Source organism: Microcaecilia unicolor, chromosome 14 (genome assembly GCF_901765095.1).
Source record: "Microcaecilia unicolor chromosome 14, aMicUni1.1, whole genome shotgun sequence".
NCBI classification, from domain to species: domain Eukaryota; kingdom Metazoa; phylum Chordata; class Amphibia; order Gymnophiona; family Siphonopidae; genus Microcaecilia; species Microcaecilia unicolor.
In genome coordinates, this window is record NC_044044.1 from 17,401,825 (window position 1) to 17,429,095 (window position 27,271).

General features: G+C 47.7%; 1 protein-coding gene across 1 annotated transcript; it reads right to left on the reverse strand.

Annotated features, from left to right (window-relative positions):
* Positions 1-1,360: 1,360 nt before the first annotated feature.
* Positions 1,361-21,587, reverse strand: CLDN7 (claudin 7). The gene is made up of 4 exons (XM_030187695.1): positions 20,982-21,587; positions 8,268-8,432; positions 6,685-6,769; positions 1,361-1,878 (listed from the first exon to the last, which is right to left on the reverse strand). The coding sequence occupies exons 1-4, from the start codon at positions 21,202-21,204 to the stop codon at positions 1,710-1,712; spliced, it is 642 nt and encodes a 213-aa protein (XP_030043555.1). The 5' UTR covers positions 21,205-21,587; the 3' UTR covers positions 1,361-1,709.
* Between the last annotated feature and the right edge of the window lie 5,684 nt (positions 21,588-27,271).

Below are 27,271 nucleotides of genomic sequence, written 5' to 3' on the forward strand. Positions count from 1 at the left end.
AAGATAATTTTAAAAATTCACTCAATTTAGCTGGATCCAAAACTTCTGTGTATAGTGCCACAGGAAGGGACAGTGATGTAAAGAAAGGAGAACTGAATGTTTGGGATGCTGTGAAGGCAGGAGCGGAGTCACAGCTATGTGGGAAGAATGATGCTTACATGGCTGGTTAAGACTCTTGATTATCAAAGTTCTGATGGGAACTAGGCCACTGCAGCAGACCTGGGCTAGAGGATACAGCTCAATGTATGGGGGGAGGGAATCCTTGAGTAATCAAACATAAACGGCAAGTGACCGACTCACTCGCAAATGCGCAGTAGAGACTTCCTTCTCTGTCCCGCCCCCGCGTCAATACGTGATGACGAGGGCGGGACAGAGAGGAAAACTGCGCCGCCGAGGTTGATACCGCTCCCCCCGCCTGCCTGAGATCGCCGCTACCGTTCCTCCCCCCACCCGGGCCCTCTCTCTGCTACTAAACTTACACATCCATTCGCGGGAACGCAGCATGCACATCAGCTGAGCTGCCGTCGGCCTTCCTTCCCTGCCTGTGTCCCGCCCTCGCTGACGTTACATCACAGGAGGGCGGGACACAGGCAGAGAAGGAAGGGCCGACGGCAGCTCAGCTGATGTGCGTGCTGCGTTCCAGCGAATGAATGTGTAAGTTTAGTAGCGGAGAGAAGGCCCAGGCCGGGTGGAGGGATGGCGGCAACGGGGAAGGAAAACCCCAATACCAGCCCGTTTTTACGGGCTCAACGGCTAGTACAAAATTAAAAAGACTCAGGGCTAGATACTTCCAACTAGGCCGGAAAAAAAAAAAAAAAAAAAGAGGGCAAAGTTACTGGTGTGTCAAAAAGCAGGATCAGACTCCCCAAATGGGAGCAGAATGGAGGGATTGTGAGAACTGTAAGATCCCATTTGCTTCAGAATAGGGCTTGCTCAATCCCCCCCTCCCCGTGCTTTTTGGCTCTGTAAACCTAATCATAGGTTTTTTTTTACATTAGGGACGGGGACCAGCAAATACCGGGAGCTAGAGTCAAGCCTATGTCTAGAATTTCATGTTGAGGAATTAACAGGTGACAAACAGACCACCTAGAGCAGCTTTCCCAGATCCCATTGCAGAGGCTCGTTGACGGCTTCAAACATTTTGGGCCGATTACAATTTTCAGCACCCCCACGAGCTAGGCTACTTCTCCCTTCCTGCTCTTTTGAATGCTGGGTGTTCAAGGTCTAATTCTTGACAGCTGTAGTCTGAAATGCAGTGAAGCAAGTCAATAAATGCCCTCGAATATTTCTGTGCAGCCCCGTTACCTCCCTCTTCAGAGTTTATGCCCTGCAAAGTTGATTTAAACAAAAGATTCAAGTATACTCCCGACTCCCACACTCCATTTACAGAACCCTGGTGATATTCAAACCCATTTTTTTTTACACCCCCCTCCCCCCCCACAAAATAGCTACATGTTCATTCTGTGGCAACATGTCTGTCTGGCAGCTCCAAATGAAGGTAGGGGTGAAGTTAGAAGCTGCTTTGGCTCAACACCAGAAAAAAGAGATGTTACGGGCTGTAGCAAAAGAGATAGTTGTGCTCATCAGAAGTTAAAGAAAAACAAAATTCCCCCTGCTGCAGCTCGAGATGTCAGGCGAGACTTGGTTGCTCCTCAGTTTGTGGGTTGAGCGAGACGAGACCACGATTCTCCCACCCCTGTTTTGCCTCCTTATACGTATTCCTTGGTGGTGCTGGGGGCCTTCGATTTGGCAGGCTTTGGGTACTGCCGTCCGCTATACCCCGATTTCTTGGTGCAGGAGCAAGTTAGCAGAGCACCTCCTAGGATGGCGAGAAGAGATCCAGCCCAGCCAATGAAGACACCAGCTCCAAATTCATACCTAAGGGAAGACCACACAGTCTACAATTAAGCAGTTTACAACCATACATACAAAGTGATCATTTTATATCAAAATATTATATTATGTGTCGAGTGAAGGCATGTCAACAAGTTATACTCATGTCCTTGTTGGACGGCATAATTAACAGAACTGCAATAACGCTTCAGACAGATGTCATCTCAGAAGGGTTGGTAATGGTTCACATTATCCGGCTACCTTGAGAAGGCGACCAGCCCATAACAAAGTGGGCCACAAGCCACAGCCTGTGAATTTCTCATAGTTCACCGCCCAGCCAGTCACTGCCCTTAATCACTTCTAGCTTGCCCGCACATGACAAACTTCACCTATGAAGCATTAAACATCGCCAGCTGTTCTAGCCCATTACTGGGACAAGAGACCTCACATTTAACTTAGAGCAGATCCAACCCCACAAGCATAATGGGAGAGCATGTGTCCCCAGCCGATCATACATGCAAGGTTTTCATATGTTTAAGTGACATAACTACCATACTGGGTCAGTCCAAAAGGTCCATCAAGCCCAGCATCTTCTCTGCCAGTGACCAACCCAGCTGCCCAAGTACCTGGTGTGTACTTCTGTCCCTTAGCCGCCCCCCCCCCCCCCCCCCCCCCCCAGGGAGGGAAAACACTCCTAGCCTTGTGGACTGGAAAATAAGAGGTACAATCAGACTTAGCTGTAGGCGCACCAGTATAATATTATGGTTCATCACTAAGCCAAAAATACAAAGTAAATGTACTCTCTGGAGCAGGTTGTCCGCCACGCCAGACGCAAATCCTGAATTACAAAGACTGCTCAGCGCACACTGTTCCAGACATTACATATATACTGTCATAAGTTTTGCTTCTCCCAAATTATGTGATTTCTCTCAAACTAGAAATCAGAAAGTAGCCTATGCCATATATGGGTATATCAGTCTCAATGTTATGTGCACCCTTGGTGGCCATTGGCTAATTAGCTACCAGTTCTGCATGCATAGGCAGAATACCCTTGTGTCCCTCAGTACAAATGAAACATTCTGGACATGTTAGGCTCACTGTGTCCTCAGCCTGTCAGCAACTGCCAAGGTCATCTTATATGAAAGGCATGATCTCAGCTCCTGAGAAAAAGCACTGTATGATGCTAACTTGTTAGGCCAAGTTGTGGGAACCAAACTGAGCAAAGTACAGGCCTGAAGCCTTAGTAACAGGCTTAGCATAGGAAGGACTATACACTGGCCATCTACTTTATAGGAGATCCCGCCATGCTGCCTTCCCCAGGGTAATAGGTGACCTTTCAGGAGCAGGGTTGAAGCCACTGCCAAGCAACTTTCTATGCTGCTGTGTTTTACATGCCCGATCTACCTCGCCACCGCTGCATGTTTTAGTATCTGCAGTTCAGATGCTCAAGTGGACACCAGGAGTCACCCAGGCACTTGAGTGAATAGTCTAGCCTGCTTGTCCCCCACCCCTCCATATAAACCTGAACTTCCCCAGCTGTAAAGGACTTAAATATAAACAGGCATACGCCACTACCTTCTCGTACAGAAGTACACAGCTATGGAACGGAACGCACTACCCACAGCCTTGAAAACCATGGACAATCTAACCAACTTCCGCAAATCTTTGAAGACACATCTCTTCAACAAAGCCTACAAAAAGAACCCTTAACAACTCAATTCACTACCCATCCCACTCAAGTATTAAAATACACCTCTTAAACCACCCTAACACTTACTTCTCTAATCCCTCACACATCTTCTGATTATTACTGATTGCATCTAAGATTCTGTCATGACTATGTCATAACACTCTGTAAGCCACATTGAGCCTGCAAATAGGTGGGATAATGTGGGGTACAAATGCAATAAATAAACAAACAACCTCTGGTGCTGTTTATATGGGGGGTGGGGTGGGAGGTAAAAGGTTGGCGCTTTGCTTCCCCCCCCCCCCATAAAGCACAAGACCTCTGATACTGTTTATATGGGGGGGGGGGGGGGGGGGTAAAAGGTTGGTGCTTTGCTTCCTGGTAGCAGCAGTCTCTTCCCCCCCCCCCCACACACACACATTGAATGCATGGAAATTCAGGGCATATTAAGACCTAAACATCTAGATTTTCAGTAAAAGCAGAATGACAATTATCTAGTGGCAGTATTTAGCTCTCTGTATACCTCAAATGCTTAATTTAGGCCTGGGGCAAAGCTGTTCTAAACCAGACTGTAGGCAGTGTATGTTCAGGCTGTTGCCGAGCTGTATAGAAGAGATATCTACAACCAGGCAACCCCCCCCCCCCCCCCCCCCCCATTTAGACACTGGGGCTGTATTCTAGGAAGGAATCTAGACAACCAAGTTCTCTATAGACTGTTAAGTCTAACCAGATATCAATAACCCCCACCACCGATGGAGGAGTGGCCTAGTGGTTAGACCACCACTCTTGACATCCAGATGTGCCTGGTTCAAATCCCACTACTGCTCCTCGTGATCTTGGGCAAGTCACTTAACCCTCCATTGTCTCAGGTACAAACTTAAAATTGTGAGCTCTCAAATACTCAACTGTACCTGAAAGTAACTCACCTTGAGCTACTACTGAAACAGGTGTGAACAAAGTCCAAATAAATCCATAAACTGGTCAGAACAGCTCCTAGCCGGTTGTAGGGCTTTTAAGTGCCTAACTATGGATATTCAGCAGGCAATAACATTATCCGCTGCTGAATATTCAAGTCAGTCATAGCCACGAACTGGCTACATCATGCAACACAGCTGGCTAGACACATTCAGTGCCAAACCAGCTATGATGAGCCGTGAAAAGAGGCCTGTTATTTAAAGCAGCCTCTCTTTTTGACTGCCAAAAAGTTTAACTGGTTAGTGCAGAATATCAGTATAGCTGGTAACATTTTAGCCAAAATAAACATGGATAGGTTTATTAGATGCTGGTGGCTGGATTCAGCCCAGTTTTGAATATCCATGTTTAACGCTGCCAGCTGAACATCAGGTCCAGCCTGCCTACCTTTAAGTACATAACACGAGTAGCCATACTGGGTCAGACCAATGGTCCATCTAGCCCAGTATCCTGTTCCAAACAGTGGCCGATCCAGGTCACAAGTACCCGGCAGAATCTCAAGAGCAGCAAGATTCCAGAACCCCAAAGAGTAACAAGATTCCGGAATCATAATAAATAGCCAGATTCCATGTAGAATATCAATGAGCAGCAACATTCTGGAACCCCTACGAACATAAGAGTAGCCCTACTGGGTCAGACCAATGGGCCATCTAGCCCAGTATCCTGTTCCCAACAGTGGCTGATCCAGGTCACAATTACCCGGCAGAATCTCAAGAGCAGCAAGATTCCAGAACCCCAAAGAAAATTCCGGAATCATAATTAATAGCAAGATTCCATGTAGAATATCAAAGAGCAGCAACATTCTGGAACCCCTACGAACATAAGAGTAGCCATACTGGGTCAGACCAATGGGCCATCTAGCCGTATCCTGTTCCCAACAGTGGCCGATCCAGGTCACAATTACCCGGCAGAATCGCAAGAGCAGCAAGATTCCAGAACCCCAAAGAGTAACAAGATTCCGGAGTCATAATAAATAGCAAAATTCCATGCAGAATGTCAAAGAGCAGCAACATTCTGGAACCTCTACGAACATAAGAGTAGCCCTATTGGGTCAGACCAATGGGCCATCTAGCCCAGTATCCTGTTCCCAACTACTACAGCCAGGTCACAAGTACCTGGCAGAACCCCAAGTGTCCAAAGGTTATGCCAGGGTTACGTGTGGCACCCGAGTGCAGCAGGAATTCACATCCTTCCAGTATCCAAGAGTTGTGCGTTAAGCGAAAGCCCAACCCATGTCCTGCCCCTATATAGCTGCTATATAAGTTAAGTGGGTATTGGCAGAATAGGGTTTTGGCACCCTGCCAGCATTTCAAATTAAACAAACTACCCGCTTCAGATTTTATATGGCCGTTGACCTGTTTTATCTCTGCCTACTGGTCGTCACTTTAGCCTACTCTTTTGAATTGATCTGCTTTCTTTAAAAAAATAATAAATTCCTCTAAGAGGTTTAAGCTTTGCAGTTCTGAGATTATGGAACTTGAAGCCAACTGAACTCAGATTAGAACAAGATTACTTAAAATGTAAACAGAGGCAATCGTATTTGTTTAAACATTAAGCATTTTAGATATAGTTTTTGTAAACCATTTTGAGCTAACGGTCAGATACAAAATTTGGATGTTATACACACCCAGGTGGTAATATTCTAGGTATTTAGTTAGATGTGCCTGTGGCTGCCTCAAGTTACTAATCATAACCCCAAGCTTAGAAAGACCAGTGCGTTTTCTCTAGCGAGAAAGGTGCCAGTACTCCATTCGCAGTGGGGTGATCACTGAGGGACCCACCCCACAATAGCCAGGCCCCCTGCAATCATTCACTGAATCTATGACAAGGTAGAATTGGTGTGTAGAGCCTGAGCTCTTATTAAAACTTGGGGATCATGGGTCAATTTTAGCAAACAATGGAAAAGGTGCCGGTACTCAGTACCCCCAAGTACCCCCTCAAAAAAAGCCCTGAGTATACTGGGGCATGAAATGTTGATCCTTCAGTGCCCGCCCAAACTGGATCTCCTACTCCACCCCCCCCCCCCCCCCCACTTGAGTTGCTCTGTTCCTTCATGTGAAAGAGGAAGCCAGGGCTAGCTCCGTCTCAGACTTCCACCCAACACGGCATCTGCTGAACACACCAGACAGGAGGAACTATACAAAAGATTAGGGCACCGTTAGGACAGACCCTCCCCAGGCTCAGCTACTCACTTGCTGTTAACAGGTGTGTAGGGATTGTAGAAGTCCTGGATGATTTGGTGGCCATACCATGAACAGGCAATCAGTGCACACAGGCCTGGAGAAAGAAAGAAACACCCATTAGAAGATTAAATAAATGCTTCACTATTGCCATCAGTGCTTACTCCAGTGCCTTACGGTTTGACACAACGGTCCTTTTTTAAGACCCAACTTTATGTTGCTATTTCAAGCCTTCTGTTTTTCAACCCAAATGTAAAATTAGACCATCAGTCTTTCCCTAAGACATACAACTCCTGATGCAGGCCGCCAGGCCGAAACACAACGTTTGTGTCGAGTCATTTCTAAGGAAACATTAATAAACTGTGTTGATTTTATTAATTATTTGTTTGGTCCCAGTTCTTTGGACAAGCCTGGTTTACTTTTCCTACTTCTTTTCTCTCTCATAAATGCAATAGAGCCAGGGATTATAGCCTCCCCCCCCCCACACACACACACAGTTTAGGGCACAACATGGAGGGGGAAGGAAAGAAGCTCTATTATGCATACATCCTGTCAGCACTGGGACAGTCAACAAGAGGTAGGATCCGACTCCTGTGGGTATGCTCAGGGCAGCCATGACAGAGCTGGGCCCAGGCCGTTGCCCCTACCCAGGGGTGTGCTGGTAAATTTTTTAACAACGGGCTCTCTCTCCGGGCATAGCCAGCCCTGAAATTTAGGGGGGGGAGGGGATACATGCCTCCCCTCCCTTGTGTGGGCACGCTAGGCATACCTTTGCCGAGCCCCACCAGCCAATAAATGGACTGCCACCATTCTCTGCTGCTTGTTTCTGGCTCTGAGCAGCATGATGGAACCTTCTTGCGCTTGCATGAAAAGTCCCAGCCTGATGCTCAGAATCAGAAACAAGAAACAAGGAGCAGGGAGCAGCAGCAGTATATTTACTTGGCTGGTGGGGCCAGCATCACTGCCAGCAAAGTAAAAGAGAATTCAGGATGGGGCCCAAGCCCACATTTTGGGAGTCAGTTGTTAAAGTAGCCATGGGGAGGCCTACTTTAACAACCGGCTCCCAAAATTCTTAAAAACTCAACAAACGGCTCTCGCGAGCCCGTGAGAGCCCGCTCCAGCATACCACGGCCCCTACCCCAGCCCCCGCCACCCCCTTGCCTTCCTGCATCAGCTCCTCCCTTGGTCTCTCACTGCTCCTGTGCTGGGACCCAGGTTATTGCAAAACACACTGGACCAGGAGAGAGAGACCCCAGTGCTGGGCCTCCCTTGGAGGTCAGGCCCAGGTAATGCTGCCGCCCCGCCCCCCCCCCCCCCCCCCCCCCCCGACAGTCCTGGTGCCATTCTGTAGTCAGGTTATAAAGTGACAGGCAGAGCAGGGCAGCCTGCGAGTCTGGACATGCGACACTGAGCGAGAAGATCCGTGGGAGTGGCAGTAGAAGTTTGCTCAGTTCCCAGAAAACAGAGGATACTCAAGAGTTACGATAGCGACAAGGTGAAAACCTTCCACTCGTCTCCGCAGCAGCAGTAAAGAGACTTCCCCACCCCCCTCAAAGTGATGTTCTGCCCCCCCCCCCATTCCAAGGCAAACTCACCTCCAATGAGGAAGAGGAAGCCTCCCACCATGGCAATCCGCGATTTCTTCACCTTGTCCTCTCCTCCACACTTTGTACACTTCATGCCCATGGCAGACACCGCCATGCCAAGCACACCGAACACAATGGAGACCACCATCAGAGCTCGTGTGGCCTGCAGAGCAGCTGCAGGATAAAAAAAAAAAAAGAAAAAAAAGGAATATTTAAAGAAATCAGTCTGCTCACCTGCAAAGAAAGTCCAACTCTCATTTGAATACAAACACCGTACAAAACTTGACCAAGGGTAGGACTGGAACCAAATAAGCTTCCACCTCCTCCTAAATTCATACTTCCAACAAGGGGTCAAGTCGTAAGTCTGCAAGCTAGATTGCAGAGCTGCCAAGGTTCCAAGAGGGAAAGTTCCTGGCTTTGGCCTACCCTATCCTGGTGCACTATGGGACCTGTAGTATGGATTTCTATGGGTACAATTGGACTACAAATCCCCTGCTGGATTTGGGGTGTAAGTTTCAAACCAGGAATGTCTAAGAAGTCTCCACTCCTGGAACTGGGTAACTTGGCTGCTTTGATATTATGAAACTCAGAACGAATCCAAGCACGAGTTCTCATATGTTCTTTTCCCCTTATCTGGGGAGGGGCCAGCACTTGGGCTCCCATGCACAAAAGCTCTGGCGCTAGAGTGAACAGTGCTGCCGCCCAGTGGCGTAGCAAGGGAGGGGCGGTCCGCCTCGGGTGCACGCAGCAGCCGCGCGCCTGTCGGCTCCGCTGTTTCCCTGCTCCCTCTGCCCCGGGGTTACTTCCTGTTCCGGGGCAGAGGGATCCAGTGGAGCCGACAGGCACGCGTGCGGCTGCTCTCTGCACCCTCCAGCAGCCAAGAATACACCTTTGGGGGGGGGAGGGGGGTGCAGCAGCGATCCACCCTGAGTGGCAGCCGACCTAGGATCGCCACTGCCCCCCCCCCCCCATAGCCCTCCAATGCTCAGAGCTAATGGTATTCAAATTATACATGTGTTATGAGAGAGGATGAATGTGCCTGGCACATATGCCCAAGAGTTTTTGCAGTAACCACAGTTTGTGAGCATATGCCAGGCAAACCTGGAAGCGAAGCACATATCGGCACTGTTCTGCGCCTTTAAATAAGCTTTAAAGGTTTCTTCACTTGAAAGCAGGGACAGCCTGACCATTCAGGCAACCAGGCAGTGCCCGAGGACCCAAAGGCTCTGCCCGGATGCCCGCTGCACACCACAGCTCTCTCCGGTGCGACCTTTAAAGGCACACTGCTTGGGGGGGGGGGGGGGGGAGAATATGTTCTTTCCTGGCTGCCATTATTTCCCTCTGCCCAGCACCGCCATCCTTTAAAAACGGCAGCCAAGACTCTGTAGAAGTCTCGCAAGGCTGTTGAGTCTTGGCCGCCATTTTGAAAACACTGCGGGGGGGGGGGGGGGGGAATAGCAGCAGCACAGTGAGCACAAAAGAAACATGCCCCCCTGCTCCCCGCAGAGACCACTAGACCTAGGGCAGCGGCCAGGTGGGGGGGGGGGGGGGCCCAGCTCACTGTCTGCCCCTGTGAAAATCTTATTTCAGCACAGAAAAAACAGATACCTCGTTGCTTTCACTTTTGTGCTACCTCAAACTTTCACACATTTATTTCTCGGTACTGGTGCTTAGAGGCTTGCATGGGGCTTCCTTCTGCTCCCATAAGGAATCAAAACCAGCAGATTGTAAACAAAAGTCATTTAAAAAAATCCTCTTCAACCCCCCTCCCCCCAATGCCAGTTCTGAGCTGCAATAGGTTTCTGAGCATTGGGAGGGCATAGCAAACATACATTATGTTTGGCACACACATCGTTTCCTGCACTAAAGACCTCTGAACACCTCCCTCCCCCCCCCCCCCCCCCCCCCCCCCCCCCCCCCCCACTGGAATTGTTCAAAGTCCCTGGATGTTGCCTTCTGTCACAAAAGGCAGTTAAGTTTACAGCTCATTGAGCAGGGTAATTTGCTTTCTCAATTGCTAAAGCCAGGGTGGGGCCAGCCTGTGGCCTTGGGAAAGCCACATTACTGGTCCTAGGTGTATTTAGAAAAGGATTACTTCAGCCTAACCCAAGCACAAAAAAAAACAAAACCTTGATATGTGATAACTAGCATGGGATGGGATTTAAGACCTAACTATTTTCTCTGTGTAAAAGTTTATACTGAAGGTAAATGGAGGGTTACTGTGACAAGGACCAATGCTGGGAACTGAACCCTGGTTCCCCCCCCCCCCCCCGATTCTCATACCCCAGAAATGCCAGCAATATAGAGAGAGGGGACTGAGACTTGGGGAAACCAGGGTTGAAGCCCCTCTCTATATTTCTGGCATTTTCTGGGGAAACCAGGGTTCAGTCCCCAGAAATATAGAGTAAAGTACTGAGACTCGGGGGGGGGGGGGGGGGGAGAACCAGGATTTAGTTCCCAGAAAATGCCAGAAATGAGAGGGAACTGAATCCTGGTCCCCCCCCCCTCCCACACTCTATATTTCTGGGGACTTAAACCCTGGTTTCCTCGAGTCTCACTCCCCAGAAAATACCAGAAATATAGAGACAGGGGACTGAGACTCGAGGAAACCAGGGTTTAAGTCCCCAGAAATATAGAGTGTGGGACTGAGAATCGGGGGGGGGGGGGGGGGGACCAGGGTTCAGTTCCCTCTCTATATGTCTGGCATTTTCTCGGAACTAAACCCTGGTTCCCCCCCCCCCCCCATCTATACTTCTAGCACTTTCAGGGCACTCATCTAGGTGTATGAAAAGTCCCCCCTGAGCTTTGAACCTGGGGCATCTGGAGCCAAACAGCCTGGCCCACAGCCAATACTCTCTTCCACCTCATCACTGCCAGGAGCAAGAGAGGAATGAGCTGGACAGGTGACAATTCCCAGCCGGCCGTTTCAAACTAGCCAATGAGCTACTATGTCTGTGTGACTGGAAACCCCAGCGATGCACCTTCTTCCCGATATGAAAAACACCTGTCAGGCCACACCCCAGAGCCCTCTGGCGCTGCCAAGGCACAGGTGCAGCCCTCCAGGAAGTGTGCCAGGGCAGAGCTGGAGTTTCACTGAAACTAGGGGGTGGAAAGAAGCCACCGAAGTGTACAAAAGACACTGATTGAAAGGATCCCAATGTGGCAGGCATCCATGAACTTTGTAAAACAGAAGTTTTGTTCTAGAAGCAAAAAACATCTGTTATTCCCCACACCCCCCCCCCAAAAAAAAAAGAGAATCTTACTACGTTTTAGAAATTTCTCCCCAGGTTCTCCTAAAATATTCAGCCTCTTAAACACTAAATTGAAGCTCAGGAACAAAAACCAAAATGCTTTCTCTGAACTAAACATTCGATCTATTGAAAAACAAATAAAATTGCTCTACAATTCTTCCTTCAGCGCACCTGTGCCGACTACTGAAAAATATTAAAAGCACACAACCAGAAAGCATTCGACCCAATTAAAAGGTGAGCAGGGCTGCTTTATCTTATCCACTGTATTTTAGTATAAACACCAGTTCCCAGTCCTTGATAATGTGCAGATAATCGCTTAACCACAGCAAAGTCCGATAACCCTTTTGAGTCACAGGAAGAAAGACACAGCAAGCATTTATCTGGAGGCAATGTGGGAATTTTATAAACATGCTCCTTCTGATATTAAGTGCTATTTAACTGGCTAATTGACTATATTCAGCCATGATATTGGGCGATACAAATAAATTAGTGTCATTCTCTGTGGAATATTCACAGGTTAGCACATAGCGGCTGACTGACTATATTGCGTGATCAGTGGTATTCTCTGGTCAGCTGCGCCCCCCCCCCCTCCTATCCATGTGCAGCGTCGTCCCCCTAAAGTGCATCGCCTCAAACCATCCCACCCCCAGGTGCATTGTTCATATCTCCTGGGGTGCTGGGAGCAGCCGCGTGGCTGTAGGCTCCGCCGGTTCCCTGCTTCCTCTGATGTTACTTCCTGTGCCAGGGCAGAGGGACAGGAAGTAACATCAGCGGGGGCAGGGAACCGGCAGAGCCGACAGCTGCTCCCTGCTTCCTCTGATGTTACTTCCTGTTCCATGGCAGAGGGAGCATGGAACCAGCAGAGCCGACAGCTGCTCCTTGCACCCCCCTGCACTGTGCACCCGGGACAGACTGCCCCCACCACCCCGCCCTTGGTACGCCGCTGCGCGTGTTAATAGTTTAAATCGGGCAAATCAGACCACATAAGTAACAGTTACTCAAGTAGGCTGTTTCCAGTGACCAGCATCAAATATCCTGGATTTTTTTTCGGCTGGGTTTAACTGAATATTCACATAGCCGGTTAAAGTTAAACAGCCTGGAATCAAATTTCTGGGGGTCAGCACCACCTGCGACACTTATGCAGGCTGCCTCTCATCGACTTGGGGCCCAGGACAACATTTATGTGCCATCATAAAAAACAAACACACACCTAGAACTGTATCTAACAGCAAGCTAGATTTGCCATATGCGTCTTATTTATTGGGATTTATTAACTGCCTTTATGACGAGATCCACCCAAGGCAGAGTAGCCAGTAAAGTTTAACATGAAGCTTAAAATGTAAACAGCATAATAGTAAAAGTGACCAGACATAAAACAAATACGACCAATAAGGTAAACTTGAGAACTGCAATAGGACGACCATGAAACAGTATCAAAAATATACATTTAACAGCACTGAAATTCAAATAGAAGATATATTTGAACGTCTGTATCCTATCACCCCTGTTTCTCCTTTCTTCCAGGGTATACATGTTAAGGAGAGACTTGCTGACCTGAACATGTGTACCCTGGAAGAAAGGAGAGCGACGGGGGTGATATGATACAGACGTTCAAATATTTGAAAGGTATTAATCCGCAAACGAACCTTTTCCGGAGACGGGAAGGCGGTAGAACTAGAGGACATGAAATGAGGTTGAAGGGGGGAAGACTCAAGAAAAATGTCAGGAAGTATTTTTCACGGAGGGAGTGGTGGATACTTGGAATGCCCTCCCGCGGGAGGTGGAGATGAAAACGGTAACGGAATTCAAAAATGCGTGGGATAAACAAAGGAATCCTGTTTAGAAGGAATGGATCCTCAGAAGCTTAGCGGAGATTGGATGGCAGCACCGGTGGTTGGGTGGTGGGGCTAGTGCTGGGCAGACTTCTACATGGCAAGGATAAATCAAGGTCAGGTATACATATAAAGTAGCACAGACTAGTTTCTTGTTGGGCGGACTGGATGGACTGTACAGGTCTTTATCCGCCGTCATCTACTATGTTACTATAATGTCAGCAAAATACCAACACACACCTAACACATTAGAACATTCAAACAAACAGCTACAATACAGCTTACCATATAACTGATAGGCCAAATGCAGATTTATAGATGGGGACAAGATGTGTGGTACAGAATCAGTTTGGGTAAATAAATGGGTGGTTAAACTGAAGGAAAGTTCTTTGTACAGTTTAAACAAGAACTAAGGAACTGGTCTAAGTTACAGTGGGTGTAGAAAGCTAGTCCAGGTGCAGAATTCATGTATAGTCCAGGGTTTCCAGAACTGTGCACCGGGACGAACTCACAGGGGTGCAGATGAGAGTTCACACGTCAAGCTCACCTTCCTCTCTTCACCACCTGCCCGCTGCAGGCGGTGATGTAAGTGCTGCCTTTGGCCTGCGCCCCCCCCCCCCCGAAACCTTCTTTGTACAGCATCCCACCTACGCAGGAACAGGAAGTGGTTGTACAAAGGAGGCTTCCAGGGCAGGCTGAAGGCATCGCCACACTGGGACAGAACAAAGGTCCATCTAGCCCAGCACCCTGTCTCCGACAGTGGCCAATCCAGGTCACAATCACCCGGACAAGATCCACGGAGCAAAGCATTTTGTACTGCTTGTCCCAGGAATAGTGGATTTTTCCCTACGTCCATTTAATAACATTCTATGGCCTTTTCCTTCAGGAAGCTGTCCAAACTTCTCTTAAGCTCTGCTAAGCTAACCGCCTTAACCACATTCTCCGGCAACGATTTCCAGAGTCGAATTACGCTCTAAGAAAAATTCTCTCTTATTTGTTTTAAACTTACTGCACTCCAGCTTCATCGCATGCCCCCTTGTTGCTGAAGTTGAGGCTTGTTCTTGCCCCTTATGTTGCCTCCCTCCTGTGTTCAGCTCCGGGCTCTTCATCCTCTCCACAGGAAGAATGGATTACAAGGGGGCATGGGGGGAAGAGGGTGAAATATTGACATGTGTGGCAGGGCGGGGGTGCCGTGAAAAATTGCTCACACACTAAGGGTGCCGTGAACCAAAAAAGTTTCAATCATCCTACGTGTTAAAGGGATTGGGAGAAGAGCCAGGCTTTCACCTGCTTCCTGAAGTAGAGATAGTCTCTCTTGGAGGGAATTCCAGGGGGGGGGCTACTCCTGAGAAGGCATCACATCCTACAGTTTCTTTTGATAAGGATAATGATGCTCCTTGAGAGATCCTTCGATGTCTCAAGTGTGTAAAAGGGTTAACCTATTAAGTACCGTACCCTGGCCCATTTTGTCTGAGGGCCTTGAAAATCAAAGTTTCAAGTTTAGCCCTGTATGGTACTGGCAGCCACTGTAGTTTTTTGCATGAAGGGTGTGATGTGGTCACACCGCTTGCAGCCTTCTTAATTAGTTGGAGCTGATGCAAACTTTAGTTTGAGCTGCTCTCAAAAAAAAAAAAAAAAAAAAAATTTACCAGGGCATATTTTATTAGCAACCTCTGCTCAGCCAAACTACACCTGTGTACCCAAGCACAGGTCAGGTGCATGTTACACACACATCTGATGCCAAATTCTGGAAAACAATGTGTAACTTTGTGGAAGAGTTGTGGCCTAGTGGTTAGAGCACCGGTCTTGTAATCCAGAGGTGGCCGGTTCAAATCTCACTGCTGCTCCCTGTGATCTTGGGAGAGTCACTTAACCCTCCATTGCCTCAGGTACAAACTTAGATTATGAGCCCTCCTGGGACAGAGAAATATCCAGAGTACTTGAATGTAACACACCTTGAGCTACTACTGAAAAAGGTGCGAGTAAAAACCTAAATAGACTTTACATGCAAAAAGGCTTTTTTTTGTGAATAAAAAGTGTTGCTCTTAACATGTCTACAGGGTGCCCACCACTCAAATCACCCCGACAGTGGGATCAAGTTCAAATAGATGTACACTTCAAAACAATTTCCACTTTAGCCCTAGTGTTTAAGTGAATACCAGTCCTAAGGGGTGGGAGCTGGTCTCTTACTGATCAAGTGACAACCAAATACATAATCAGGCCTTCAAGAAAGCTGCCCTTCCCCAGGTATGCAGGAATCAACAGCATCGCCTGACAATTAGTCAGTCAGTCGTCCCCACCCAAAAGTTCTTTGGATTAGACCACTTAAGAGCCATTTGCCAAAGTCTGAGTCTTCCCTTACCAGCGCCCTTGCTAGGGTACACAATGAGCTTAAAAAAAACAAAAACGCTTTCAGTCCATTTTTGAAGAGAGGTTGTCACTGCTTGTTGGAAACTAGCCCAGGAGATGCTTGACCTGGGTCAGCATGCCTCCAACTCCACCCTTTTCATTGGTTTCCCAGGCCAAGAACAGGGCCTGCACTGGCTTGTTCAGCCAGTCTTAAGCCAGGTCCTATATAGCTCCTGCCCCAGCAGAAACCCTTTTGCAATCAGCCACAGATCTTAATCCTTTTAGTGTCGACCCCTGAATTTCCAAGTTATTTAAAACACAGGCCCCTGTAACTTGCCCCTCCTCCCTAGATTAGGACCAGGCAGTCCCTTCAAACTCCCCCCCCCCACCCCAATCAACCTTCTCCCACCCAGTTATCCCATCTGGGCCCTCCATACAGCTTGTTCTGATACCCTCTAGGTCTGTTCTAGAGCAGACTCCCCAAAATACTGGGCCAGTCCAAATGAGTTTTAGTTTGGTTCCTCTTCGGAGCAAAACTGATTTAATGGTGCATCTTGGTGGGCATCCCCCCTCCCTATGGTACATCTGAAATGCATGACCCATACCCATCTGCCTACACCCCTCTCCCCAAAAAAAGGCACATTTGTTTTGTGTGTGTCATGTTTTAAAATTGTGCCGATTCAAACCTAATGCAAAAGTCGGAACTGCTCTCATCCTGCCCTTAAGTTCCTAGGCTTGAACTTTAAAAGGAAAAAAACTCTCTGATTTGGCTGTGGAGATGCATCAAGTAGGTGTGGGGGTGGGGAAGAAACCTGTCACATGAAACTAATCCCCAGTTACTAGAAGTCTTTTTAGTTTGCTCATTACAGTTGGAGCCAAAATGAAACTAGATCTCTTTAAATCCAGTTTACTACTGGATGTACCTACCAGTCCCGCAACAAGGCACTTGAGGTCTGATCACTATAAAGTGGAGGAGGGAGGATCTTAAGGATTTTTTTTTTTAAGTGTGGGACTTGTTAGTGTAAATTGTTTAATGCTGGTAAAAAAAAAACCAAACAAAACTTTGCTTTCAAGGCATTTCACCTTGGCCTACCTCCTTACTTGGCTTCCCTACTGTACCCTACAGTCCCGTCCACATCCTCCAATCATTAAATGGCCACAGAATGGTCTTCCCAATAGCCGGTAACACGGCTTTCCTTTAATCAGCGCACTCGCAAGACAGAGGATAACCAAGGATTTTACAGCCAGGCCATTGCTTTAAGATTCTCCTGTTAAGTAATACATAACATCAGATATCCATCAAGACCCCTGAGGCAGGCCTCCGGGCCGAAACACGTGTCGGGGTCATATTTTAAGGCAACCCCAATAAAGACTTCATTGTTATCCTCCCTGGATCCACCTCACTGGCTTCTTTGTACCTCTCACAGAACGCTCTTTCCTGGGCTATGACAAGCCCAACACAGCAAACTCAAAATTGCCTTTTGTTAGGCTTACTTCGGAATAAATTTACTTTGAGGATTCAAAGGGAGATATCACGGCTTTGATTCAAGTTGGTGATTAAAGCCTGGTTCTTTAGTCAGGCCTTTAGCAAGGTCACTTGAAGAGGGTGCGCGACTGCCACTTGCTTCCCTAAGCCTCTCTCCCCCCCCCCCCCCCCCCACTTGCCTTTAGTACTTGCTCCCAATTTCCCTCTAGTATAAAAGTCTACTTTCCTAGCCATCCTATGGAAGTTTTTCCTAGGCTTCCTTTTATTTTTAACATGTCAACCGCTCATTTCTGCTCGTCAGTTGTAACAGTATATCAAATCGAAATAATTTCTCATTTTAAGTGCTTGTATGGTATTTAGTAGGTCAGGTAGGGAGTTTTCTGGATGGGGGGGGGGGGAAGAGGTAGAATTTAATCAGAACTCAGGAAAAGAACAAGGGAGGAGGGGGGGGGAACAGGACAGAATGAAGGCGGGTGAAGGAAAATCTGGGCCTTTTGTAATGAATAGCCAGAAGGTGTGTTACAGGAAGAAGTCAAACCAACCGGTTCAGTTACTGGAAACCGCACCCGAAGACAGGGCAGCGACAGGTCTACCAAACATCGCCATATAAATGATGTGAAAAAGCATTAAAAAAAAAATTCTCAGGCCAAGAGGGGCAACTGCTGCTGAAATTCTCGACTGTACCCGACAGCAGGGGAGGAAAGTAGGTGGATGACTGAGCTAATTATTGTTGTGGAACCTTAGGTTTTACCAGGTAGTTCAAACTTATGACTTTTGATTCATTTGACTCACTGGCAGTGCATGGAGGTCCATGCATGCTCCCCAAGCCCTAGCTGATCACAAGAAAAGGGGGGGGGGGGGGAAGAGAATCTGGGTGAGGTATTTGGTTTTGAGTGCTAGCTACATAACTGCTTAGGGCAGGCAGATTTTTGGTCGATCGGTGTGTGTTTTAAGTGTAATTTTCAGCTCTGGTGTGCAATCTTTGTTCTTACAATAAAGCTGTGGCCCTTTATTACTATATCTTCATTTATTTGTTACATTTGTATCCCACCTTTTCCCCCAACTATTTGTAGGCTCAATGTGGCTTACATAGTACCGGAGAGGCGTTTGCAGACTCCGGTGAGAACAAATACAAAGTGATGTTACGGTAAGATAAAAGTTCATGTGGCATGGCCACACATTGGTGAAACGGGCATCGGAAGAGTTGAGTATCGTCCATTACGTACTTTAGTTTTGTTGTGTTACAGGGATCAGGCATTTACGTTGGGTTTGTCCTATTTCTTATGCTATTATGGGTTGTTTTTTTTAATAGTCATTGGTAAGGGAGGGGGGGGGTTAGAGAATCTTTAGCGACAGTGGAAAGGGGTAATCACAGATAATTAAGTGGGGATCTGCGATTACCCCTTCCCACCCAAGGTAGCTTACAAGATGCTTTAGAAACGGTCTCAGCTGGCGTTATGGCTCAGAGAGAGCCTTCAAGCCCGGCCCAGCTTCCTGGGTTCCCCTCACCCAGTCAGAACTGCTGCTCTCTCCAGAAGACTACGTGCACTACTATAGTCAGGCCAGTAGGTGTTGCTGTTGAGCAATGGTTTGACTCCCCTCTCTTTCAGGGTCTGAATGTTACCACAACCTTCCCTGTCAGAATCTGACCTGGATGGGCCCCTTGGTGCCTGTTTAAGGAACATACCTGTTTGCAATTTCACACACCAGCCTCACCACACCCACTGCAAGAATATCGGGTCTGGAAGGCCGCTCAAATATATTCTGTCCCCCCCCCCTCTTGCCTTTAAATCACTTTTGAGACTTATACCCCCTGTTTCTTCCTCAGAGACTTGTTTTTAGAGAAGGCATGGCTTAAAACTTCACATTTCAGGAAAACTGCAGCCTTCAGCCCTGCTAGTTCCAAAAAGCAAAGCTTTTTTGTTTGTTTGTTTTTTTTTAAGAGGGCTTAGAATCCCCAAACAAAACAGACAATTCTCTTTGCTGCTCTAACAACACTAGAATTTAGTAAACCAAAGAAAAAAATTGAACTAATATTATGGATGAACACAACTTGCAGTGATTTTAATGCCTTTATGATCTGAGGGAAGGAGGGTGCGCTGGCTTGCTAGTAGAATCTTGTGAACTAGGAAGCCATGGCTGTGTGAAACAAACAAGCCTCCTGGTCCCTGCAATAGGCCATGTCCAAAGGATAGTGTTACATCGGCTTCTCGGATATTAAAAATTAACTCGAAGGCCACCTTTCTGCCTCTTCCCAAGATCAAATTTACAGGAATCCTGAAGAGAGACACTTCCTGGTTTCAAAACCTTCAGTTCAACTGCGCAGGCTGAAATTTAAAAATTTATTATTTCTAACCCACCCTTATCCGGGCACAAAGAAACGTTTAAAAAAAAAAAAAAAAGTACACAGTGTCAGATTGCTAAGGTGAAGGGGTGAGTGAGCCAAAAGTGCCAGTTTCCTTCCCCTCCCCCCACCAGCTTTCATAATCATAAGTTTTCCTGACTAAAAACACATTCGGGGCTTTTTGGGGTTTTTTTTCATTAGCTTTTAGAAATCTACTAAAAACGGAAGGGGGAGGGGAAAGAGGAGGCACAGTCTTTGTTGTGTCTCTCTGTGGGTGGCTATCGAGTGCCCTTATTGTGAATCAGGAATGGGCTCCCACACCCATACCCTACATAAGTATTGCCATATTGGAACAGACCAAAGGTCTATCAAGCCCAGCACCCTGTTTCCAACAGTGGCCAATGCAGGTCACAAGTACCTGGTAGAAACCCAAAGAGTAGCAACATTCCATGCAGAACCCCAAAGAACAGCAAGATTTCATTCCGAATCCCAAGTTAATTAAGTGTTGCCATACTGGGACAGACCAAAGGTCCATCAAGCCCAGTCCAGGTCACAAATATCTGGCAAGATCCCCAAAATGTACAAGCTTATCCCAGAAATAGTGGATTTTCCCCAAGTCCAATTTAATAATGGTCTATGGGCTTTTCCTTTAGGAAGCCGTCCAAACCTTTTTTTTTAAACTCTGCTAAGCTAACCCTCCTGGTCCTTGAAGTGTCAAGGAGCAGAAGATGGGAGGGCGGACAGCCATGCCCTAGATACCAGGCCATCCAACAGGGGACCCACAAGACCACACCACACAGCTCTCAATAAGGGTTCAGCACTGGTTACTCCGAGCTACTCAAGAAACTAATACAGCCCCACTCAAACCCTCCTCCCTCACACCCTTTTTCAGGGCCACAGTTCGTTTCTAAGATCTAGAGTCACAGCAGCATTACGACCTCGCCCATTACTTTATGGTACAAAGACAGAGATCGGTGGGGGGGGGGGGGGGGCGTGGGAGGAGCTTCAAAGGCTGCTGACATAGTTGGGCGGGAAGAGAAGGGGCGATACCTAAGCACATAGCTCTGTATCAGTCCCCCACCCCAGAGTGCTGATTTCACGCTCCCCCACCCCTAAACTCATCGTAAGCAAGTTGGGGGAAAGGGACTTGCCTTGTACAGCGCTATATACATCTACGGCACTTAAATCTCATCACAACATCTGCCCACGAAAGCCCTGCGATTTTTTACTGTTCCTCCGGAAACTTAGTCGACGTTAGATCGTACTAAAGTTTGGCTCCGCATCCCGATCAGAGGCTCATAATGCAACCTACAATCATGCCCAAGGGAGCCCTGGCCAGGTCTCTCCCCCCTCCCCCTCCAAGGGACAGAGCCACGCTTTGTTATATAGTAACCTCAATGGTGGCCAACAGCAAAAAAACAGTCACCCAAGTCGCCTCCCCCTTACGGGGAATATACTTACAGTCCAGTTGTAGGATGGAGTCGTAGACCTTGCAGGAGATCTGACCCGTACTCAGCGTGGTGCAGGCCATCCACAGCCCCTGGTATATGGCCACGGCAGTGATGATATTGTCATTAGCATATGAGGACATACGCCACTGGGGCATGATGGTGGCCACAATCAGAGCGATCCAGCCCAACAAGGCCAGCACGAAGCCCAACATCTGGAGCCCGGAGTTAGCCATCGCCACAAAAGGGGGGGGGGGGGGTTATAGGGTGACACCAAGCAGCTCCCCCTCCAAAAAATTTAAAACAAAAACAAACAGGTGTTGGGAAGGTGGATTACAAGATACAATCCTTCGCCACTTTAGTAGATAAAATATAGCTTCAGGATGGGGGTAGGGGAAAGGAAATCTTTTTTTTTTTAATCCCAAAATATGCAAACCCCCCCAAACTAAGACGATCAGCAGCTCTTCCTCCCCCAAGTTACAGGCTGGTTATAGCAATTTTTTTAAAAGTTGCAAACAAAAAGGTTTAAAGCAAGTGCCAAGATTTCAAAATAAGCGTCCCCCGATAGTTCCTTCACCAGCGACTCCCTTTGTCCGTCTGTATTGCGTCTACCTGTACCGACTACCACACCTGAGGCTCTCTTTATACTCCGCCCACTGCGCTCAGGGCCACGCCCCCTTTGTCCTTTCGCTCTGCCTCTTGGCCCCGCCCCCGAAAGAAGGTGAAGGCGGGATGAGGAGTTTCATGACGTCAGGAGGAGCTGCTGAGTGATAGTGAGTGAGTGGAAGTGTGAATAAACAAAAACCCGGGGAAGAGAAAGGAGCCTAGATGGGGGGGGGGGGGGGGGGGGGATGAACCCATAGCCTAATGGTTAAGAGCCTACAACTAGGAATCCTTACCCCAAGTGACTATTGCTTCAAAAGTCCAGAGTTTACAAGGGGCCCAAACAGGCAGTCTAGAATTCTGCATCAAAGCCTAGAACCCTATTTCATTTGCCTAGAACCAGAGCCCAGATCTGCGTCCTGGTTTTTACTGTGCTCTGGCCATGCCCTTAAGCTCCACACCTTTCCCTGCTACCCGGGGGGGGGGGGGGCATGAACCCATAGCCTAATGGTTAAGAGCCTACAACTAAGAATCCTTACCCCAAGTGACTATTGCTTCAAAAGTCCAGAGTTTACAAGGGGCCCAAACAGGCAGTCTAGAATTCTGCATCAAAGCCTAGAACCCTATTTCATTTGCCTAGAACCAGAGCCCAGATCTGCGTCCTGGTTTTTACTGTGCTCTGGCCATGCCCTTAAGCTCCACACCTTTCCCTGCTACCTGGGGGGGGGGGGGGGGGGGGGGAGGAAATGAACCCATAGCCTAATGGTTAAGAGGCTACAACTAAGAATCCTTACCCCAAGTGACTATTGCTTCAAAAGCCCGGCGTGTACAAGGGGCCCAAACAGGCAGTCTAGAACTCTGCGTCAGAGCCTAGAACCCTATTTCATTTGCCCGGAACCAGAGCCCAGATCTGCGTCCTGGTTTGTACTGTGCTCTGGCCATGCCTTTAAGCTCCACACCTTTCCCTGCCACTCTAAAGCTGTCAGCCCCTGCGGTCAGGAAGGATACACCAAATCAAACCAGTCAGATTTTCAGGATATTTACAATGCATGAGATAGATTTGCATACAATGGAGGTAGTACTTACACATTGTGCCTGAAAACCTGACTGGCTGGGTGTGTCCTAGGTTGAGAATCCCTTACCTAAGCTCATCATTGGTACTTTTTCATGCCACATTCTCCAGGTTCCCATCAGCTCACAGACTGACGTTTATTTTTCTTTCCTTTCCCTTTCCACCCACTGAGTCAGCATTACTTCATACTTGTTTTCATCAATGCATCAAGACACTTCCACATCTTTCCCTGTGACCATTTCAAAACACGTCATTTTATTGTTATATCTGTGATTAATCTGTCTTTTAAGTATTTCATTGTCAACTTTTGATGTTAATGGTGAATGAATTTAAAATGTTATGTTTGTTTTTGATATGTTTTGTATTATTAATGTATAATATGTTTGGATAAGCCATATGGTATTTATCTGCCATCATTTTCCATGTTTCTTTGTTTACATTACATAGACTTGAATTCCTGAGGGGATAATTTGCGGCACCATTTTTTTGAATCTGGGGGTTTATGGCCGCATGTAAAACGAAAATCTGCCATGTGTGGGAAAGCGCCGGGTACAAATGTAACAAAAAAAAAATCCCCAAAGCTAAAATTAAATCCTCACAACTACCCCCTCTAGGCTGCCTCAGACCCGGTCATACATTTTTTTTTTGCTTTAAAATCGCCTCTTCTATGCTTTGCGGTGGAATACGAAATTGACTCATTACCATCCATCTTAATATACTGTGCTCCTATCACTTAACCCTCCATTGCCTCAGGTACAAACTTAGCCCTCTTTTACTAAGGCGCAGGGCCGCCGAGAGACTGGGCTGGGCCCGGGGCCCTGCCCCCGCCACCCCCCCGAGGTCATCACCGTTGCTTCCCCCTCCACCCTCCCCTTGCAGGTCGCCGCCACCGCTCCCCCCTCCACCTGCCCCCCTCCGTCCGCCACCGGGCCAGGCCCCCTGCATTGAAATCATAGCGCCTCTCACCTCCGTGTGAAAACGCTGCAGGCAGCAGGGCAGCAGATTGCCTCTCTTCGGCCCTCCTTCCCTCCTTGTGTCCCGCCCTCGCATATGTAGTTTTCAAGGCTTTTTTGTAATGCGTTCCACAGCTGTGTGCTTATGTAGGAAAAACTGGATGCGTAGGTTGATTTGTGCTTGAGTCCTTTGCAGCTTGGGTAGATTTAGGTACGTTCGCGCTGATTCGGATGTGTTTCTAGTTGGTAGGTCAATCAAGTCTGTCATGTACCCCGGGGCTTCACCATAGATAATTTTGTGAACCAGAGTGCAGATTTTGAAAGCGATTTGTTCTTTGATTGGGAGCCAGTGTAGGTTTTCGCGGAGGGGTTTTGCGCTTTTGAATCGTGTTTTTCTGAAGATAAGTCTAGCTGCTGTGTTTTGAGCGGACTGAAGTTCCTTTAAAGTTTGTTCTTTGCATCCCGCATAAATTCCATTGCAGTAGTCTACATGGCTTAGTACCATTGATTGTATCAGGTTGCGAAGTGTTTCCCTCGGGAAGAATTGTTTCACGCGCTTGAGTTTCCACATTGAGTGGAACATTTTCTTTGTTGTGGTATTATTAGGAAAGAAATGGAAAACAAAAATGAGGGTGTTATAATGCCTTTGTATCGCTCCATGGTGCGACCGCACCTCGAATATTGTGTTCAATTCTGGTCGCCATATCTCAAAAAAAAAAATAATGGAATTAGAAAAGGTGCAGAGAAGGGCGACAAAAATGATAAAGGGGATGGGACAACTTCCCTATGAGGTAAGGCTAAAGCGGCCAGGGCTCTTCAGCTTGGAGAAAAGGCAGCTGAGGGGAGATATGATAGAGGTCTATAAAATAATGAGTGGAGTTGAACGGGTAGATGTGAAGCGTCTGTTTGTGCTTTCCAAAAATACTAGGACTAGGGGGCATGCGATGAAGCTACAATGTAGTAAATTTAAAACGACTTGGAGAAAATGTTTCTTCACTCAACGTGTAATTAAACTCTGGAATTCGTTGCCAGAGAATGTCGTAAAGGCGGTTAGCTTAGCAGAGTTTAAAAAGGTTAAAGGAAAAGTCCATAGACCATTATTAAATGGACTTGGGGAAAATCCACTATTTCTGGGATAAGCAGTATAAAATGTTTTGTACATTTTGGGGATCTTGCCGGGTGTTTGTGACCTGGATTGGCCACTGTTGGAAACAGGATGCTGGGCTCGATGGACCTCAAGTCGCTTCACTGGCTCCCTATCCGCTTCCGCATACGGTTCAAACTTCTCCTTTTGACCTACAAGTGCATCCACTCCGCAGCTCCTCAGTACCTTTCCACTCTCATCTCTCCCTACACTCCTCCCCGTGAACTCCGTTCACTGGGTAAATGTCTCCTGTCGTCCCCCTTCTCCCCCACTGCTAACTCCCGGCTCCGTTCCTTCTATCTCGCTGCTCCCTATGCCTGGAATAGACTCCCTGAGCCGGTACGTCAGGCTCAGTCTCTGGCTGTCTTCAAGTCTAGGCTTAAAGCCCACCTCTTTGCTACTGCTTTCGACTCCTAACCATGACTCTCTTACTCAACACCCTCACTTATCACCCCTACCACTGCAATTTCCCCACCCCTAGCTGTCTGTTCGTCTGTCCAATTTAGATTGTAAGCTCTGTTGAGCAGGGACTGTCTTTTCATGTTCATTTGTACAGCGCTGCGTAAGTCTAGTAGCGCTATAGAAATGTTTAATAGTAGTAGTAGTAGTACCTTTGGTCTTTCCCAGTATGGCAATACTTATGTACTTATGATGTCACTTGTTTTTTTTCCCGAAAGAGCTTATGAGAACTATGTGTCATCTATCATTGCAGCACTGGGAAGAGTGAGCTGAGTTATACACACTCTCTCTGTCTGTCTGTCTGTCCGTCTGTCTGTTGCGGCCTCTGGGGTGAGAAAATGAAGCTGGCACAAGCAACGCAAAAGATGGGATGAAAAACCCAGGTGGAGGTGTGACATGGGGGCCACTGTGTATGGTGGGGGCTGGGGAGACATGCTGATAAATCTTTCTCATGTGGACACGCCTATCATGAAGCCAGCATGGAAATGTTTTATTTATCTTGTCTGTGAGTCTTGACTCTATTGTAAGCTCCAGGGAGCAGGGACAGTCATTTTATATGTGACTGTAAAGTGTTGCATAAGTCTTACAGCACCACTGAAATGAAAGGTTGGGAACATTTTCGTTCTCACAGCTTTCATTTGCCTCAGTGGGGTAAGGGGGATGCCCAGAGGGGATCCAGTGAGCAGTATTTGTCGTCCCCCCCCCCCCGCATCCCATCCAAGGATTTGTCCTTCTACTTGTTCTAAGGACTACAAACCCCAGCATGCTATGGGACTGAACCTCTCGCCAGAACCTGTTGAGCTGGTGCGTTCAGTGTGATGCCAGCTCTCAGAGGAGTGGGAGGGGGCAGAAGGAGACGCTGTAGAAGTTCTTACAGAGGAGGCTTTGACCTGCCTTGCATACAGTAAGCAGAGAACAACTTATCAAGGAGCGAGGCTGTGCTGTGGCTCATCATCCTGGTGGGTACAGGTGAAATTACTTTACATCTACAGGTCTGCCTCCTCGTGACCTCACTTCCTCCAACACCTGCTTTTGCCATATATGGAACTACAGCCCCTTAAGCCCTCCCCCTGCATTAGCTCAGGGTTTCACTGCTTTCCTTGCTGTCCTCTCCCACAGGGGTGAGTCACTGTCCCTGGGTGCTGCATCCTATTGTCATTACATGATCATGTCACCAGAGAGAGAGAGAGTGGCTGCTTCAAGGCACCATAGAAGCACCAGGAAAAGGAAGCAGAGTGATCCTGTGGTTTCCCGTTTTTTTAAATTTTATTTTGGTTTTGAGGCTTGGCCCTGCACCTTCGTAATTCCAGTGAGTCAGATGCAGTGAGATCTGGGCTATGACCTTTCCAGGGCCGGTACAACCATTAGGCAAGACCAGGCGGTTGCCTAGGGCAGCAAAGAAAAGCTACAGTCAAAGCAAAACAACAGACCCTGACAGCCAGACAAACTGAAAAAACCATCAGTGGGTACCTTTACAGGCTGAGAGGAGGAACAGTTTTCAAACTGCCCATTTACCTGGGTAAATGACGTTTGGAAATTTATTTATTAGGATTTATTTACCGCCTTCTGGAAGGAATTCACTCAAGGCAGTGTACAGTAAGACTAGATCAAAACATGAGCAATAGACAATTACAGCAGTAAAAATATTTCAATAACAATACGAAGTATGAAGTGAAGAGGCATAATCAAACAGGGCGCCCAAGTTTTCATGAGGGCGTCCTCGCAGGACGGCCCCGCGAAGGGGCGGGGAAACCCGTGTTATCGAAACAGGATGGGTTTCGATAATACGGTCGGGGACCGCCAAATCTCAACATTTAGGTCGACTTAGAGATGGTCGACCTAAATGTTGAGATGGTCGACCTTAAAGATGGTCGTTCCCGGTTTTCGGCCATAATGGAAACCGAGGACGCCCATCTCAAAAATGACCAAAACCAAGCCCTTTGGTCATGGGAGGAGCCAGAATTCGTAGTGCACTGGTCCCCCTGACATGCCAGGACACCAACCGGGCACCCTAGGGGGCACTGCAGTGGACTTCACAAATTGCTCCCAGGTGCATAGCTCCCTTACGTTGG